Here is a 13,604-nt window from a genome sequence, read left to right on the forward strand (position 1 = left end):
CGTACAGTAAATTTCTGGACTGGTGGTGCACGTCTGCCAGCTTAATTAGCTGATAGTTAATTGAAAATTAATGGCAGGAGGATCTTTTTTTTTTTGCGAGTGGTCCTAGGTAGCTCATTATTATTATTATTATTATTATTATTATTATTATTATTATTATTATTATTATTATTATTATTATTATTCGTTGTTGTTGTTATTTTTAATGCTAATTTTAAAAGATAACGATGGATCCTCCAGACTGATATGTTTTAGATATTTTAAGGTGTAAGCAAGAGGTAAATCCTGCTGGAAGTGAATAATGCGGACGCGCCCACGGGTTTAGTGCGGAGAAGAAGCCGCGGCCCTGCGCGTGCGTTGCGCGGGCATTGCGCGGCCCTGCGCTGGCGTTCACTCACGAAGATGCGGCTGCAGCTAGAGGCTTGGAAAATCGCAAAGCCACTGTTGCTTTTGTTCTTCTATCGCCTGAAATTCTCTGCAACCTGTGACGGAAAGAAAATCGTTTACAAATATAAATCAGAGCCTCAAACGTGCTTTTCCGTGCAAGGGGGGAAGTATCGATCAAGCCCAAATCAAGTTTATCCCGATCAAGGTTTTTTTTGGCATATGGGATCCATCCAGATTTACGATTTACCCCGTCGAACGTGTGTGATTGGCGGCGCAGCCCCCCGGCCCGCTGGGTGTGCGGGGCCGGTACATTAATAACTAACGGCATTGGCTCTAGATGCCACCTCCCGCCGGCGCCACCTGAAGCTCTCCGTGATGGGCAACTCTCTTCCTTCGTGTCATCTCATGCCATAATCTCATGTACCCGCCGGACTGTGCCGTAAGGGACGGGTTGTTATAGAAGCCGCTCAGAGCGGCCATGCTGCTCTCGGAATGATAACGCGGGTTTGGGAAAAAACGCTTTAAAAAAAAAAAAAAGCGTACAGGAGTGGGAACACTCGGTATTTCGAAACTTTTCATCCTCCGGGGCTCTACGAGGGAGCGGCGGTATCCGGGATGCAGGACGATGCGGGGGCCGGGGACCGCAAGCTCTGGCGGGTCCCTCCACCTCTCTGCGCGGCCCTACGCGGGAGCGGGAGCGGGAGCGGGAGCCTCGCCGTGCCGTAATTCATCGGCAGGGATGAATTGCCAGACGTGGCCTCGAGCTGGTGCGGATGAGCCAGTGATTATATTTAAATTCGCTATAATTGATTTGGGGAAGAGCTGCGGTGACAAGGATGAATTGATCTGCAAATTTATTGGCCAGATAAATCCCGCAGTTACCGAAGTGCCTGCGCTTCCCTGCCGGGGCGGCTGTCGTGCGGAGGGGGCGGTGGGGGTCCCTTCCTTGGTACCGGGGAGGGCGCGGCGGCCTCTCGCCCCCTCCCACCCGCCGGAGCATCTCTCTCGTTTGGGAGTCGAGCTGCCTCTGGAAACCAGTGCTGCTCCCTTATTTTCTACGCCCTAACTCCAGGTTTGGAGCCTGAAAAGAGAAGAGGGACCCCGTTGCTGCCCGGGTTCCCGATAGCATCGCACGGCAGAGGATCCCGCCCATCCCCCGGGACCCGCCTCTACTGCCCGCAAGGGCTGGAAAGCCGCGAAGCGAAACAGGCTGGGGGAAGAAACTGTCCTGGGTCCTTCCCCTGTGCCGAGACGCTCCTCTCGGAAAGAGCCAGGCCCGTGTCAGACATTGCACGACGGCTGCGGCACCGAATTAAACTCGAGTTAGAAACTGGTTCCCCGCTCCTTCCCGGGCGCTTCCCAGAGCACCGTGATTCCCTGGCCCCCCGGCCCGGGAGAGCCAAGCCTCCCCCCACGCCGCACAGAGCGCTCATACATCTCAAGTACAAAACGCCGTTTATTTTCCATCCCTTCGCACAGGTGGGAGGGCCTGGGGAATAATTTAGCATGCATAAGTAGAGGCATTTTTTTTTTTATAAATACGATATACAAAAATAAAGACAGTATTGAGATTTCCAGCAGTTTTAACGTTCATGACATAAACAGTTTTCCCGATATATATAGTAAGAACAAAACATTTTCAATATTCAGCCAAAGGAACGCGCTTCCAGGGGGCAGGGGTGGGAGAGGTGGGGGGGGGGGACTCAAGTTTTGCCTGATTTTCAGTCAATGATAACACTGTATTCACCGTAAATCCTCTTCCCCGCCCGACATGCGGAGGATTCTCTTCTCCATCCCCCTTCAAGCAGGGAGAAGTCGGAACAAGGCGGGGGAGCGGGGCCGGCGCCGATCAGGAGCGGCGGGGCTCCCCACCCGGCGGGACGGGCAGAGCCCGCGGCTGGCGGGAGCGGGACCGGCGGAGGGGGCGCTCACTGGGGCTGCGCCGGGGCTCCGTGACGGCCCCGGGGCTGCGTGTCCTCCTCGTCTACCTCGGAGCAGTCGGAGGAGTGGTAAGGGCAGCACCGCCCGGCCGCTGCCGCCGTCGCCTCCTCTTCCTCCTCCTCCTCTTCGTCCTCGGGCTCGCTGTCGGGCAGCTCTCGCATCCTCCTCCCGCCACTCTTCTCGGGGGCGGGCAGCAGCAGGTCCTCATCTCCCTTGTCCTCCCCGCCGCCCCCCTTCTGCTTCTCGGCCTCCTGCGCCGCCTGCTCCTTCGCCTTCTTGCTCCGCTTCCACTTCATGCGCCGGTTCTGGAACCAGATCTTCACCTGGGGGACACAGACACGGCCTCATCCACCGCCCCCCAACCGCCGGCAGCATCCCCCGTCTGCCCCTCGCCGGGGGACCGGGGACTCACCTGCGTCTCGGTGAGCATCAGCGACGTGGCCACCTCGAAGCGCTTGGGCCGGGAGAGGTACTTGTTGAGCTTGAACTGGTGCTCCAGCTCGAGCAGCTGCTGGCTGGTGAAGGCCGTGCGGGGCCGGCGGCACTTCCCCAGCAGGTTGGACTGCGCCTGGGCTGGGGAAGGAGAAGCGCGGACGTGAGCCTGGAGCCGCCCCACCGCGGCCGGGCATTCCCTGGGGACGGGGGCGGGAAGGGGGGACGGCAGGAAAGACGGTGGGAGGCGGTTGGGGCAGGACGGACAGTTATCCACCCAAGTACAGATCGAGGAGAGGAATCTCCACCAGCAGCCAGAACCTCTGGCTCCGGGGTTTCTCGGCTTGCACAGTGTCAGGGGATCCTCCATAGGGATTCCGCAAAAAAAAAAAGAATTAAATCCTTTAAATAAAGAAAAATACGTCTCTTGATTTCCCAAGAGCCTAGCAAGTGCGAGACAATAAAACGGAGCCAGGGATCGCGGCGAAGGGGGACTGGGCTCTCCGGGGAGCAGCAATTTGTTCCATTTAATGCTTTAGTTAAACCTGCCGCAATCCTACCCGCCCATACCCGTTTAATTAACGGGATTGCAGGCGCGCACCCCTCCCGCGGCCGGGGCCCGCTCCGCACCACTCCGCCGGCCGGGAGCGCCGGGCACCGGCCGCCCATCGGAGCGTAAATCAGCAGCGAAGGCTGGAAAACTGTCTTTGAGAGAAAAAGATAAACGCAAAAGCCGGCGTGTATTCCGTGTTCAGGAATAATAATTAAAATCGAGGATTGCCTAAAAAAAAAAAAAAAAAACAGAACAAAAAAACCCCACAAACCAAAAAGAAAAGGCCGGTGATGGATAAGAGGGACGGACTGAGCCCCTTCGCGGGGCCCGACACCCCCGCGTTAGCGTTCGTTTCTCGGAGCGTTTTGCCACTTCGGTTTATTTGGTTTAGAAAATGAAAAAACTAAGGAGGGGCGGCTCTCGCTCCGCGGCCGCGGTTGGAGCCCACTCGCTAAAGCGGGCAGAAAGAGAGAAGAGCAGTGTCCGCTCCCGGACAGCAGCGCCCAGGAGATTTTCTCACTGCAGTGCGATTTTCCGAGTCTCCATTCTCGTTTCTCTCCGGTTATTTATTCCTCCCTCAGCACCGTGTTTGAGAGGCAGGGTTCTGACAGCTCTCCTAATTATTTTTTTTTTCTTCCTGAATGTTCCAGTCTAAACCACCCCAATTCGAGAGAAAACAATGGACTTTTTTGTCCCCGAATGTGTGTTGCAGAGTATGGGGAGGGGGGAAATAAAAAAAAAAAAAAAATCGCAATTCTTTTCCTGGCATGATTTTCGTAAAACTACACCTCTGGTATTGTAAAATCGGCCATTCCCACAGAGAGCTCACACCTCTAAAAATGATCTTTGCCTGAAACAGATGCACACAGGTCCCCGTCGCCGAGAGGCCTAGTGCTCAGCAACGCGCCTTTGCTGGGACTTCGCGATTGTCTGGTTTAATGCAGCGTTTTCAGCCTTTTCCTGATCCCAAACCTAAACCCTTCCGACTGTATTTGTTTCACGGCTATTCGTTATCCCCAGGGAACGCAGAACCCCAAATTTTTTGCTAAGCCCAGATCCTCTCCACACCCGTTTGTTCCGACGAGCCTGCCGTAATTATCACAAGCCCATTCCCGAGAAAAGAGAAATAAAATTAAGAACGGTGACTGGGTACTGCCGCCCCGTATTTTTTGAGAGACACATCGAGACCGGGTTTTTAGGGGAGACCATAGGGGAACCTGCCCCTGCCTTGTCCCCACCACCCCCCGTCTCCTGTCCCCGACGTTTTTTTGCATCCCGGGGACGGCGGGAAAGGGCATTTGCAACGACAGGAAGAGGCAGGTTCCTCGGAGGCCGGGAATGCTGAGGCACCCCACACATCCCCGCTCCCCATTGCGGATCGCTGTTTTCTCCTTTTAACGAAAACCAAATTAAAACAACAACAAAAAAAATGAAGTCGCGGCCTGTTTAAATCTGCAGCTCATTTGCACGGGGGTAGGGAGGGGGTTCCTTCCCTCTAGGAAGGAGACAGCTCCCGGTAGGCCCCTGCACCGGGATGGGGCCGGGGGGATGCGGCTGAGGGACAGAGGGAGACAAATACTCACAGTTGAAGTCGGGCATTTTGGGCAGGATCATGCCGGCGGTGGAGGCCCGCAGCCACTGGTCCAGCTGGAAGGTGCCGGCGCTGAGCTTGATGGGGTCGGCGGCGGGGTGGGATGGGTGCGCTCCCTGCACTTGCGAGTAGGAGTAGGAGAGGGCCGGGTGCTGCCCGCCCAGCGCGGAGTAGCCGTACACGGGATGCCCGTAGAGGGCCGCCTGCGCCGGCATGCCCGGCCCGCCGGGCGCCGCGGGGTGCAGTCCCAGGGCCATGCCGGCGGCCGAGGCGTGGTGATGCGGGTGGGCGCCAGCGCCGGTACCGGGCAGGAAACCGGGTTTGGGGACCAGGGCGCAGTGGGCGGCCAAGAGGCGCGGCGGAGACGGGCTGTCGGTGCGCAGGCAGTCGGCGGGGCCGCCGGCGGGATGCTCGGAGGAGGATGAAGAGGATGAGGAAGAGGACGATGAGGACGGGGGGCTGCCGCTCCCGCTGCTACTACTACCGCTGCCGCCCAGCGAGGTGACGAGCGCCAGCGGCGCGCTCTGCCCCGCCGCCGCTGCCGCCTTAGGTGGGTCGACAGCCAGCAGCGCGTCGATGCGGAAATTTTTGGATTTTTCCATGGAAGCGCCGGCGGGTTGGGGCGGGAGGCGGTAGCGGGGGTGGGAACCGCGGCGCGTCGGGCGGCCCCGGGCCGGCCGAGTCTGCCGGCGGCGGCGGGCGGCAGTGCGGCCGCGCTCCGCGGCGCGCCCCTTCAAGGGCCGCCGGCGGCTCCCATTGGGCCGGCGGCGCGGCGGCCTCGCCCGCCATTGGCCCCGCCGCCCACCTGTCACGGCGGAGCGGGGGCGGCCCGCCCCCTTCCACCCCCCTCCCTCCGCCCCCCGGGGACTCCGGGAGAGGCGGGGGCAGCGGGCCGGGGGTTAACGGGAGGGGAAAGTCCGGTGTGCGGGCGGCGAACGGGCTCCTCTCCGCGAGGAGAGCCCTCCCGGCCGCGGGATTTGCCTGGCTTTGACGGCCGCGGTGGTTCCCGCCGTGTATTCAATGACAGTTTTCCACCATTCCCGCACATGGCAAATATTTGCCATAAACGCGCCGCCGACCGCTTTTTAACGAGTCGGAAAGAATAAACACCTGTGGGTCAGGGAGTCAAGCTTGCCACCAACCCCCGGGTTTGTCAACAGTGTTATTAGATCCGCTTATCTAACGCAAACAGGCCCGAACAGAAAAGGGAAAGAGTGGGGCGAGGGGTCGCTCCCTCGCCAGGGTCCCGTTTTCCCGGGGCGGGGGGGCGGCGGCGGGGACCCCGCCAAGGCGGTGTGAGTGGAAGGTCAGGCTGCGGCACGAAGCGCTGCCAAGGTAAACACGCTCTCCCTTCAGAAAGCCTTGCCAGCCCCGGGGAGAAGGCGCTCGGCTGCGGGAAATGCCCATGTCGCGGCCTCGTCGCCGTGAGTCCCCCCGGGAGGGGCCGCTTCGCACCCGGGGGGGGGGGGCGGGGCTGCGCCCCCGGGGCTGCCGGTGCCACCGCGACGAGCGTGTGCTGCCCACCGCCGCCCGTGGGGTGGGAAAACTAAAAGCGACTAAAAGCGAGGAGGAAAAGGAGAAAAGTGAGAGAGAGGGAAAAAATAAAGAAGAGAAGCAGACTCCAGGACAACCAACAAAATAGCTGACAACTTTGCTCCCTTTCTTGCTGCTGCTCCGTGGGCAGGAGGCCAGGAGCACCGAGGTGGTGCTCCAGGAGCACCAGGAGCACGCACAGAAGACACGCACCCTTTGCTCTGTGCCCTGATATTGCCCTTCTCTCTTGCACTGACTTTTCTTTTTTTTTTTTTTTTCCTCGATCTCCCTGATACAAGCCTACGGGCACGCTGGCACAGCCAACACAGGCACGAGCAGGACAGACACACAGTTATACAGGGTAGACATACAGACACAAGCACGGCAGACGCACCTGTACAGGCCTGGCACAGCGGAGCCGCACGCGCACAGGCACCCACCGCACACAGGTGTGCCCCACACCAGCACACAGGTACGACCAGAGCGGATGCCCCCAGACCCAAACAGCAGCCGCTCTGTACAGGGAACCCCGACACGCAGCCGGGCACAGCCCGCACTCGCTGCGGGGAAATTGGGGACGTGCCCCGCAGGCGCACAAGGCACCCATGCACCCCGCTTCCTCCGGCTCCGCGAGGAGGAGAGGGGGAAACCGAGTCGCAGGGTCATTTTTCTGAACCGCTTCGGTTTTGCCGGGCCACCGGCGGGCTCCGCGGGGCCGGGGAGGCCGCAGGGAAAGGACCTGGGAGTGCGGTGGCCGCCCCGGGGGTGGCCGCCTTCCGCCGGGGCTCCCCAGCGGGTCCCACGTTTCCCCTTGAACGACACTTTGCGCCCCACGCGCGGGGCGGTCCCACGGCAGCGAGTGCCCTGAGCCGAGGCTTGTCCCCATGACCGACTTCGGCGGTGGGGGGGGAATATCGGTCTCGCACCCGCCTCCTCCTCCTCTGAACCCCGGCCCCGGCAGGGCTGAGGGTCACCTCCCTTCAATGCATCGTGGGCAAGGTGGACGTCCAGCCCGCTGGAGATGGGAACGCGGCTGTCGCCTCCCGGGCGCCCCCGGGCAGAGCCGGTGCCAGCTCCCGGTGCCAGGGCTGGCGATGCCGGGGCTGCGCGGGAGCGTCTCGCGCGCGGGTTGTTCCGCTCATAAGGAGGCCACGTCGAGGTACCGCTCTGCGGACCCTTCCCGGGGCTCTTCGGGGGAGGAGGGAGCAGAGCTGCAGGTTAATTCGCGAAGTGGAAGCGCAGAGCCGTCAGGGCACGGCTGCGCTCAGGACGCGGGTGGGGACGCGCGCCTGTGGTCAGGAGGGATGCGCGGCGCGCAGCGGCCGGCGGATGAGGGCGGCCGGTGCCCTGAACGTTTCTTCAGGCGGGGACGGGGCGGAACGCACGGCCGTCTGCGGGGGGTGAGGGACCGGGCCACACCGCCCCTCCCGGCCGGCCATCACCGCCTCCCGGGGCGGGCTCAGGCGGGTGGCCCCGTCCGGGCACCCCGCACCTCCCGGCCCGGTGCCGCACGCGGGTATCGTTCGGCTGATGGACGCGTGGAGAAGCCCCCTCCGCGGCCCGCAAGCTCCAGCTCAGCAGCGAGACGGCCCCGGGCAGCGCTGCCGCGGCCGGGCTTCTCCATCCGCCCCCCACAGACCTTCGGGAGGATCCCAATGGGGCCGACCCGGGCCCCGGCCCGCCGGTGCCGCTCGCCTCAACCCTCCTCATCGCTCCCCAGGCTGCCCGCCCTCCCAGGGCGAGATATTTAGTGCTTAGAGAAGGATTTCGATTTTCAGACTTTTATTTTTTTTCAATCGAGTATCAATATTTTTTTCATTTTTAAAAATATTTTTTCCTTTTTTTTTTTTTTTTTAGAAAAGAAATTATTCTTTTTTTCTTTTTTCCCCCCTCTTCGTTCCATGTTGTTACCCCCCACGGGTGCCGCAGGGCATCCGGCCCGGCTGAACTCCCCGCGGCTCCCGCACCTGTGTTGATCCAGTATATTGCCCGGGAGCCAACAATGCGCGGTTATCTCGGCGGAGATAGCGCAAGGAGCGCGCTCTCCCGACACCTCCGGGTGGTCCCCTTTCAGCAGAGCCCCCCGCTCCCCCGGCCGTGGGCAAACAGATGCCTATCTCGCCTTTTGAAAAGCCGGGGCGGTGCACGCGGGGGGCGGCGTGGGGCCGGTAAATCCCGGGCGGCTGAGGGCTGCACGGTGGGAACGGCGGAGCGCCCGGAGCCCTGCGGTGGTGGGACAACTTCAGTCCTCTGAATTAAACCCCCCAGCCCGGTCTCCCCATGCCGGCCGGTCTCTCCAAAGCCGTTACAAACCGCAGGCGTGAGGCCAGCGTTATTGCCAAAAACACATATTACACTGCGACATTCTGTAAATGAGATAATGATACATAAACCTCCCTGATAAATGTGACATCCTCGGGATGTCTCCTCTAAATTAGCCCGCTTGCATTGACTGCTAATAATGGTGAGTTTATGAAAGCAATTTCAGAGCAAAAAGCGCAGGGTCTTCTCGGTCTAATCAGCCTGCCTCGCTTAATGGATGAGGGGGTCAGGCGGAGAATTATTGACACTCTGCTGCCCTTAACCTGTTTCCCAATAAAGCTGATTAGTTTTTGTCAATTCATCAGCTAACCACTCTCGCAGGGACTGCATCAAAGCCTTATTTGCTCAGGGGAAATCAACAAGTCACAGATCAGATCCATTACGGAGCGGCTCTGGCTGCAGGCGGGTCCCGAGCAGGGGCCGCTTCCCGGGCGGCCGCTCCCGGGCCTGGGGGGCTGGGTCCAGGCACGGGGGGTTTGCCGGCTCTTCTGGGGAGAAAACGAGCCCCTCCGGGTATTCGGGCTGGCGAAGCCAGCGTCCGGGACTTGGAAAATGTCTATGCGTTGTCAAACATTTTTTTTCTTTCGCCCGGGAAAGGAAAAAGTGACCCCGGGAGGGCTCCGGGCAGGTCACGAATGCCCCTGGGTGCCATCAGCACCCCGTCCTTACTGGGTGCTCGGCGAAGCGGGGGGCGCCTCCGCACGTCCCGCTCAGGGAAAGGGCATTTTATGCCAGTCCTGGAGAGAAGAGTCGGTCTGCAAACGCGCGGCCAAAAATCAATCTTCACCCCAAAGTCCCGCATTCGGGGAAAAAGATATCCCCGCGTTAGGAGCCCCGGATACTTTTTTGCATTATTTATTTATTTATTTATTTTTTCCCCTCCCCCTACAAACCGCCTTCCAAAGTTTTGCCTCTCGTTAGACTTTTTCTCTCTTCAGATAACGTCAAGCTAAAATTTTAAATTTATTTCGGCTCCTGCGGCCGTCCCCGCATCAGGCGCGGTTTGTCTGGAATAACGAAAGCTTGATCGGTTTCGCTCATCCACAAGAAAACAACAAAAAGCCCACTAAATGTGCGCTGCCCCTTTAAGCCCCGACCGACAGCCGCTCAGTCCACCCCCCTTCAATTTAATTTCATTAAAACAGAGCATGAATATTTCTATTAAACCTAAAATGAAATATGAAGCCATTTAGACTCTGCCTGCACCAATCACCCAGATTTATGACTTTTATTCATCACATCAAGAGCTGGGAAAAATGAATTTTCTTCACCCAGGAAGGAAATAAAAACCCTGCCTTGGTCATTTCCAGAAAGCTGTTAATTTGCCCATGTGGTAATTACTTTCACAATTAACTAAAATACAAATCAACCTGACAAATTGGGTTAGTTTATATATTAATTAGCCAGTTTAAATTTATTCATTATGAAAAGACAATTTAAGAGGACCTCGGGTGTCTGTTTTATCGCAATAAATTATTGTTAGGAAATGGGGGCTAATAAAATATCACAATATTTGAGGGCACCGCGCAGAGCGGGAGCTGCCGCTCCTCCGCCGGCGCTGCCCCGCGCGGGGCTTCCGCGGGCGCGGACCGGAGCGCGGCTCTCCGCGGGGGGCTGAGGTGGGAATGGCGTCCCGGAGGAGGAGGGCCGGGGCCGGGGCCGTGCCCCCCCTCCAGCTGCGCTGATTTAACACTCCGTCGATAGGATCATTCGATGCCTTTTAGCTTGTGATCTTTATAAATGTCCCGCTATTAAATTAGAAAATGATTCTCTCCTCGTTTAATTGTATTCTTTCGTTTCTTATTTCCAATTAATTAGTCCTATCGACGTTGCAATATTTTAAATGACTGGAGTCCGTTTACAGTTTAAAATATATGGGTCAGCGCATGCAATTTTAGACTAGGCAGAACTATATAATGTGGGTTTTAACTACTCTTCTCTCATACGTCTTAAACATCTGGCTAAATGCATCATTTGGAAACACCGCGGGTATTTCAGGCGCTTGGGACTGGCCGTGCCGCTGCCCCTCCGCGCTTCGCACAAACCCGGCAGCGGTGGCTGCGCGCAGCGCAGGTTTCTGAAAATCGCCTGCGTCGTTCCTTCTGCTGGCGCGGCAAAGAAACGGACGGTTAAGGGACAAACCCTGCTGTTTAGGGGGAAAGCTGTGGGGTTTTTTTTGTTTGTTTGTTTCCCAGGACGGCTCCGGGGTGCTGCAAAAAGCCTTTGGGGCTCCCCCTGCTAACATCCCCCGCGCAGCCCCCCCGGTGCAGACGCAGCAGGCGGGCGGCATGGCAGGGGAAAGGGGCAGCACAAGGACCCCCCTGCTGCCTGTCCCGGGCAGGAGCCTGTGCTGAGGACTAGAGAGGGACTAATGGGGTATTGCATAGATATCAAATATGTCTAATGGGATAGCAAATAACCAGCCCTCTCCTGGTTGGGGTGGTCTGCAAGGTCCCCCCCAGTACTGCCCCAGAGATGTGCTGGGGATGGAGGGGAACATGTGTGTCCCTCCTGTATCAGAAATACATGGGGGGGGGGGGGGCGCTGCTCTTTCACCTTGTCTGCTGCCCTCTCCTGGTTGGGGTGGTCTGCAAGGTCCCCCCCAGTACTGCCCCAGGGATGTGCTGGGGATGGAGGGGAACATGTGTGTCCCTCCTGTATCAGAAATACATGGGGGGGGGGGCTGCTCTTTCACCTTGTCTGCTTCCCTTTCCCTTGTAGGAAAGGCCCCCCGAGACCCGCCCTAAAAGACAGTGTAGGCCTCTCACTTAACTCTTCTCTGGGGACACTCTGCTCCCAGTGCAGGCCCCCATCCCAGAGTAGCCACAGACTCTGCATAGTCCCAACTTCTCCATGAGCTGGGCTGGCTTTCTCCCCAGGCTGTGAGGCATGACAGGACCCCACAAGCCCGTCGACAGGTACCTGAATGTGCACAAAGCTGAGGGAGCAGCACCCCAGGAGCAGGCTGGCTCCAGGGAGGGGGCTGGCAGAAGCACGGAGGGGAACAGGTGAGCATGGCTGGGCTGTGACAGCATGGGAGCATGTGGGACCTGCTCTGATCCCTGCTCCCCCTTCCCTCCAGGGCTTCCCCTATGGTGCAGATGTGTTGCTCACCAGCCTAGGCTGTGGCTCCAAGGATGTCGTTGCATCTTCCACAGCCAGGAGGAAATGGCCCATCTTTTGTAGGCGGGACCTAAACCTTAATTAGATCATTATCAATACAAGCCAGCTGGGTGATATATCCATAATTCCCCCTTTTTGTTTTACAGGGTTTTTTTAGTTCTCAGGAAGGCTTTACAGTGAGCAGAGACCCAGTTCATTCATTCTGACTCCAGCTCGCTTCCGTCTTTTGGGGTAGCGGCTTTACCTTCTTTATCGAAGGACTTCATGTGGATGGAGAGTGGGATACCTGCCACCTCTCCAGGGGACACATGAAGACTCTCTTCACCTTCACGCTGTTCAACTCTGGGACTGCATGCATGTCAGAGGAACGACATAAACATCAGGAAGGATAAAAGAAGAATCATAAGGGCAGATTAATAATGTGGCAAATACTATTGTTTCCTGGCCTGAGCTCCAAAGGTCCCTCCTGTCCATGGTGGGCTCACAAAAGGCACCTAATGTGTAAGACCTAAACGTGAACCGCTCCCACTATTAATTGTATCAAATATCATTGTAATAATATTAATCACAGCAAGTTCCTTCTGCGATTTAGGAGATTGTAATATGTGATTCCATAAGACTCTCATTGTGATTTAGCATTGATTAATGTCCGTTCATAAAATGATATAAAACTTACTTCTCTTCCATTGTAGAGCCCCAAACCGCATTCCAGCCAATATTTCAAAACCTTGTTAATGTAACTGCTAATTTCAGAGGGTGATGGTGATGGTTATGGTGTACATGGGCTTGTGCGGAGGGGTCTGCAGTGGGGGCAGGAAGAGGTTATAGAAATTATTTCCAAAGCAGAAAATTGCTGTCCAGTTTAAATTATTTCAGGTGTTACACGGTTATTCTGCTGTGACTTCAGACTCACATTAGAGCTCCTGAGGATTTAATTGGGACTTTGAAGTGCCTGACTTGAAATGCTGAAAGAATCAAATTATTTTGGTGATAAAACCCACAGGATTTGTACCTGTGGCTTCTTCCTTCCCGCGCAGCTTTTGGCCACCTTCCACTCCCAGTGAACTGGTTGCTCTGAAGATATTCATAGATACAGTTTGCTTTCGTTGTATTTTCTGGAGGCAGGAGGCTCTGCTTGGCACAGGGCCTAGTACAAAATAGCGCATGCTTTTTATTTCACTTTTTGTCTTCTCTTTTTTAAGACACATACCAGGGACTGCAATGTGCCTGCATAATGTTGTGACCCAGGAATCACGCTCTTGCAAAAAAAGATCAAATTAGTGAAGTGGGGAGGAGACTGCGTGACTAGTGAAATGTTTAGAGAATTAAAAAAAAAAGGCTGAAAGCTGACATCTGGATAAAAAACAATATATAATAGGAAGTTCAACATTTGGTGCTGTAGTGTATATATAATTTAGCTATAGATAATACATAATAGAGAGTTCACAGGATCACTTGATGGGAAATATATTGATAATACAATTTTTCTTTGCAAAATGTATGCAACGATTGCAGTTTTGGTTTAATAATAAATTTAACTTTGAAGAATCATTTGATTCAAACCTCTGCTTTTTCTAATGGCATTCAGAATTATTAATATCTGTCTAGCCAGCTAAAGAGGTTTTTAAAAGAGTATGCTAGGTGTTCTGCAATTAAAGTAGCCATCTGCCCTTTATTAAAACTCCATTAACCTTTACATTAAAATACATTTAAAATGCAGAC

At 56.3% G+C, this 13,604-nt stretch overlaps 1 protein-coding gene across 1 annotated transcript; it reads right to left on the reverse strand.

The window, feature by feature from the left end:
• Positions 1 to 2,315: 2,315 nt before the first annotated feature.
• Positions 2,316 to 5,506, reverse strand: MNX1 (motor neuron and pancreas homeobox 1). The gene is made up of 3 exons (XM_086614991.1): positions 4,897 to 5,506; positions 2,741 to 2,901; positions 2,316 to 2,651 (listed from the first exon to the last, which is right to left on the reverse strand). Exons 1-3 carry the CDS (start codon positions 5,504 to 5,506, stop codon positions 2,316 to 2,318), a joined length of 1,107 nt encoding a protein of 368 aa, XP_086471117.1.
• Between the last annotated feature and the right edge of the window lie 8,098 nt (positions 5,507 to 13,604).

Source organism: Tauraco erythrolophus, chromosome 7 (assembly GCF_009769465.1).
Source record: "Tauraco erythrolophus isolate bTauEry1 chromosome 7, bTauEry1.pri, whole genome shotgun sequence".
Lineage (NCBI taxonomy): Eukaryota > Metazoa > Chordata > Aves > Musophagiformes > Musophagidae > Tauraco > Tauraco erythrolophus.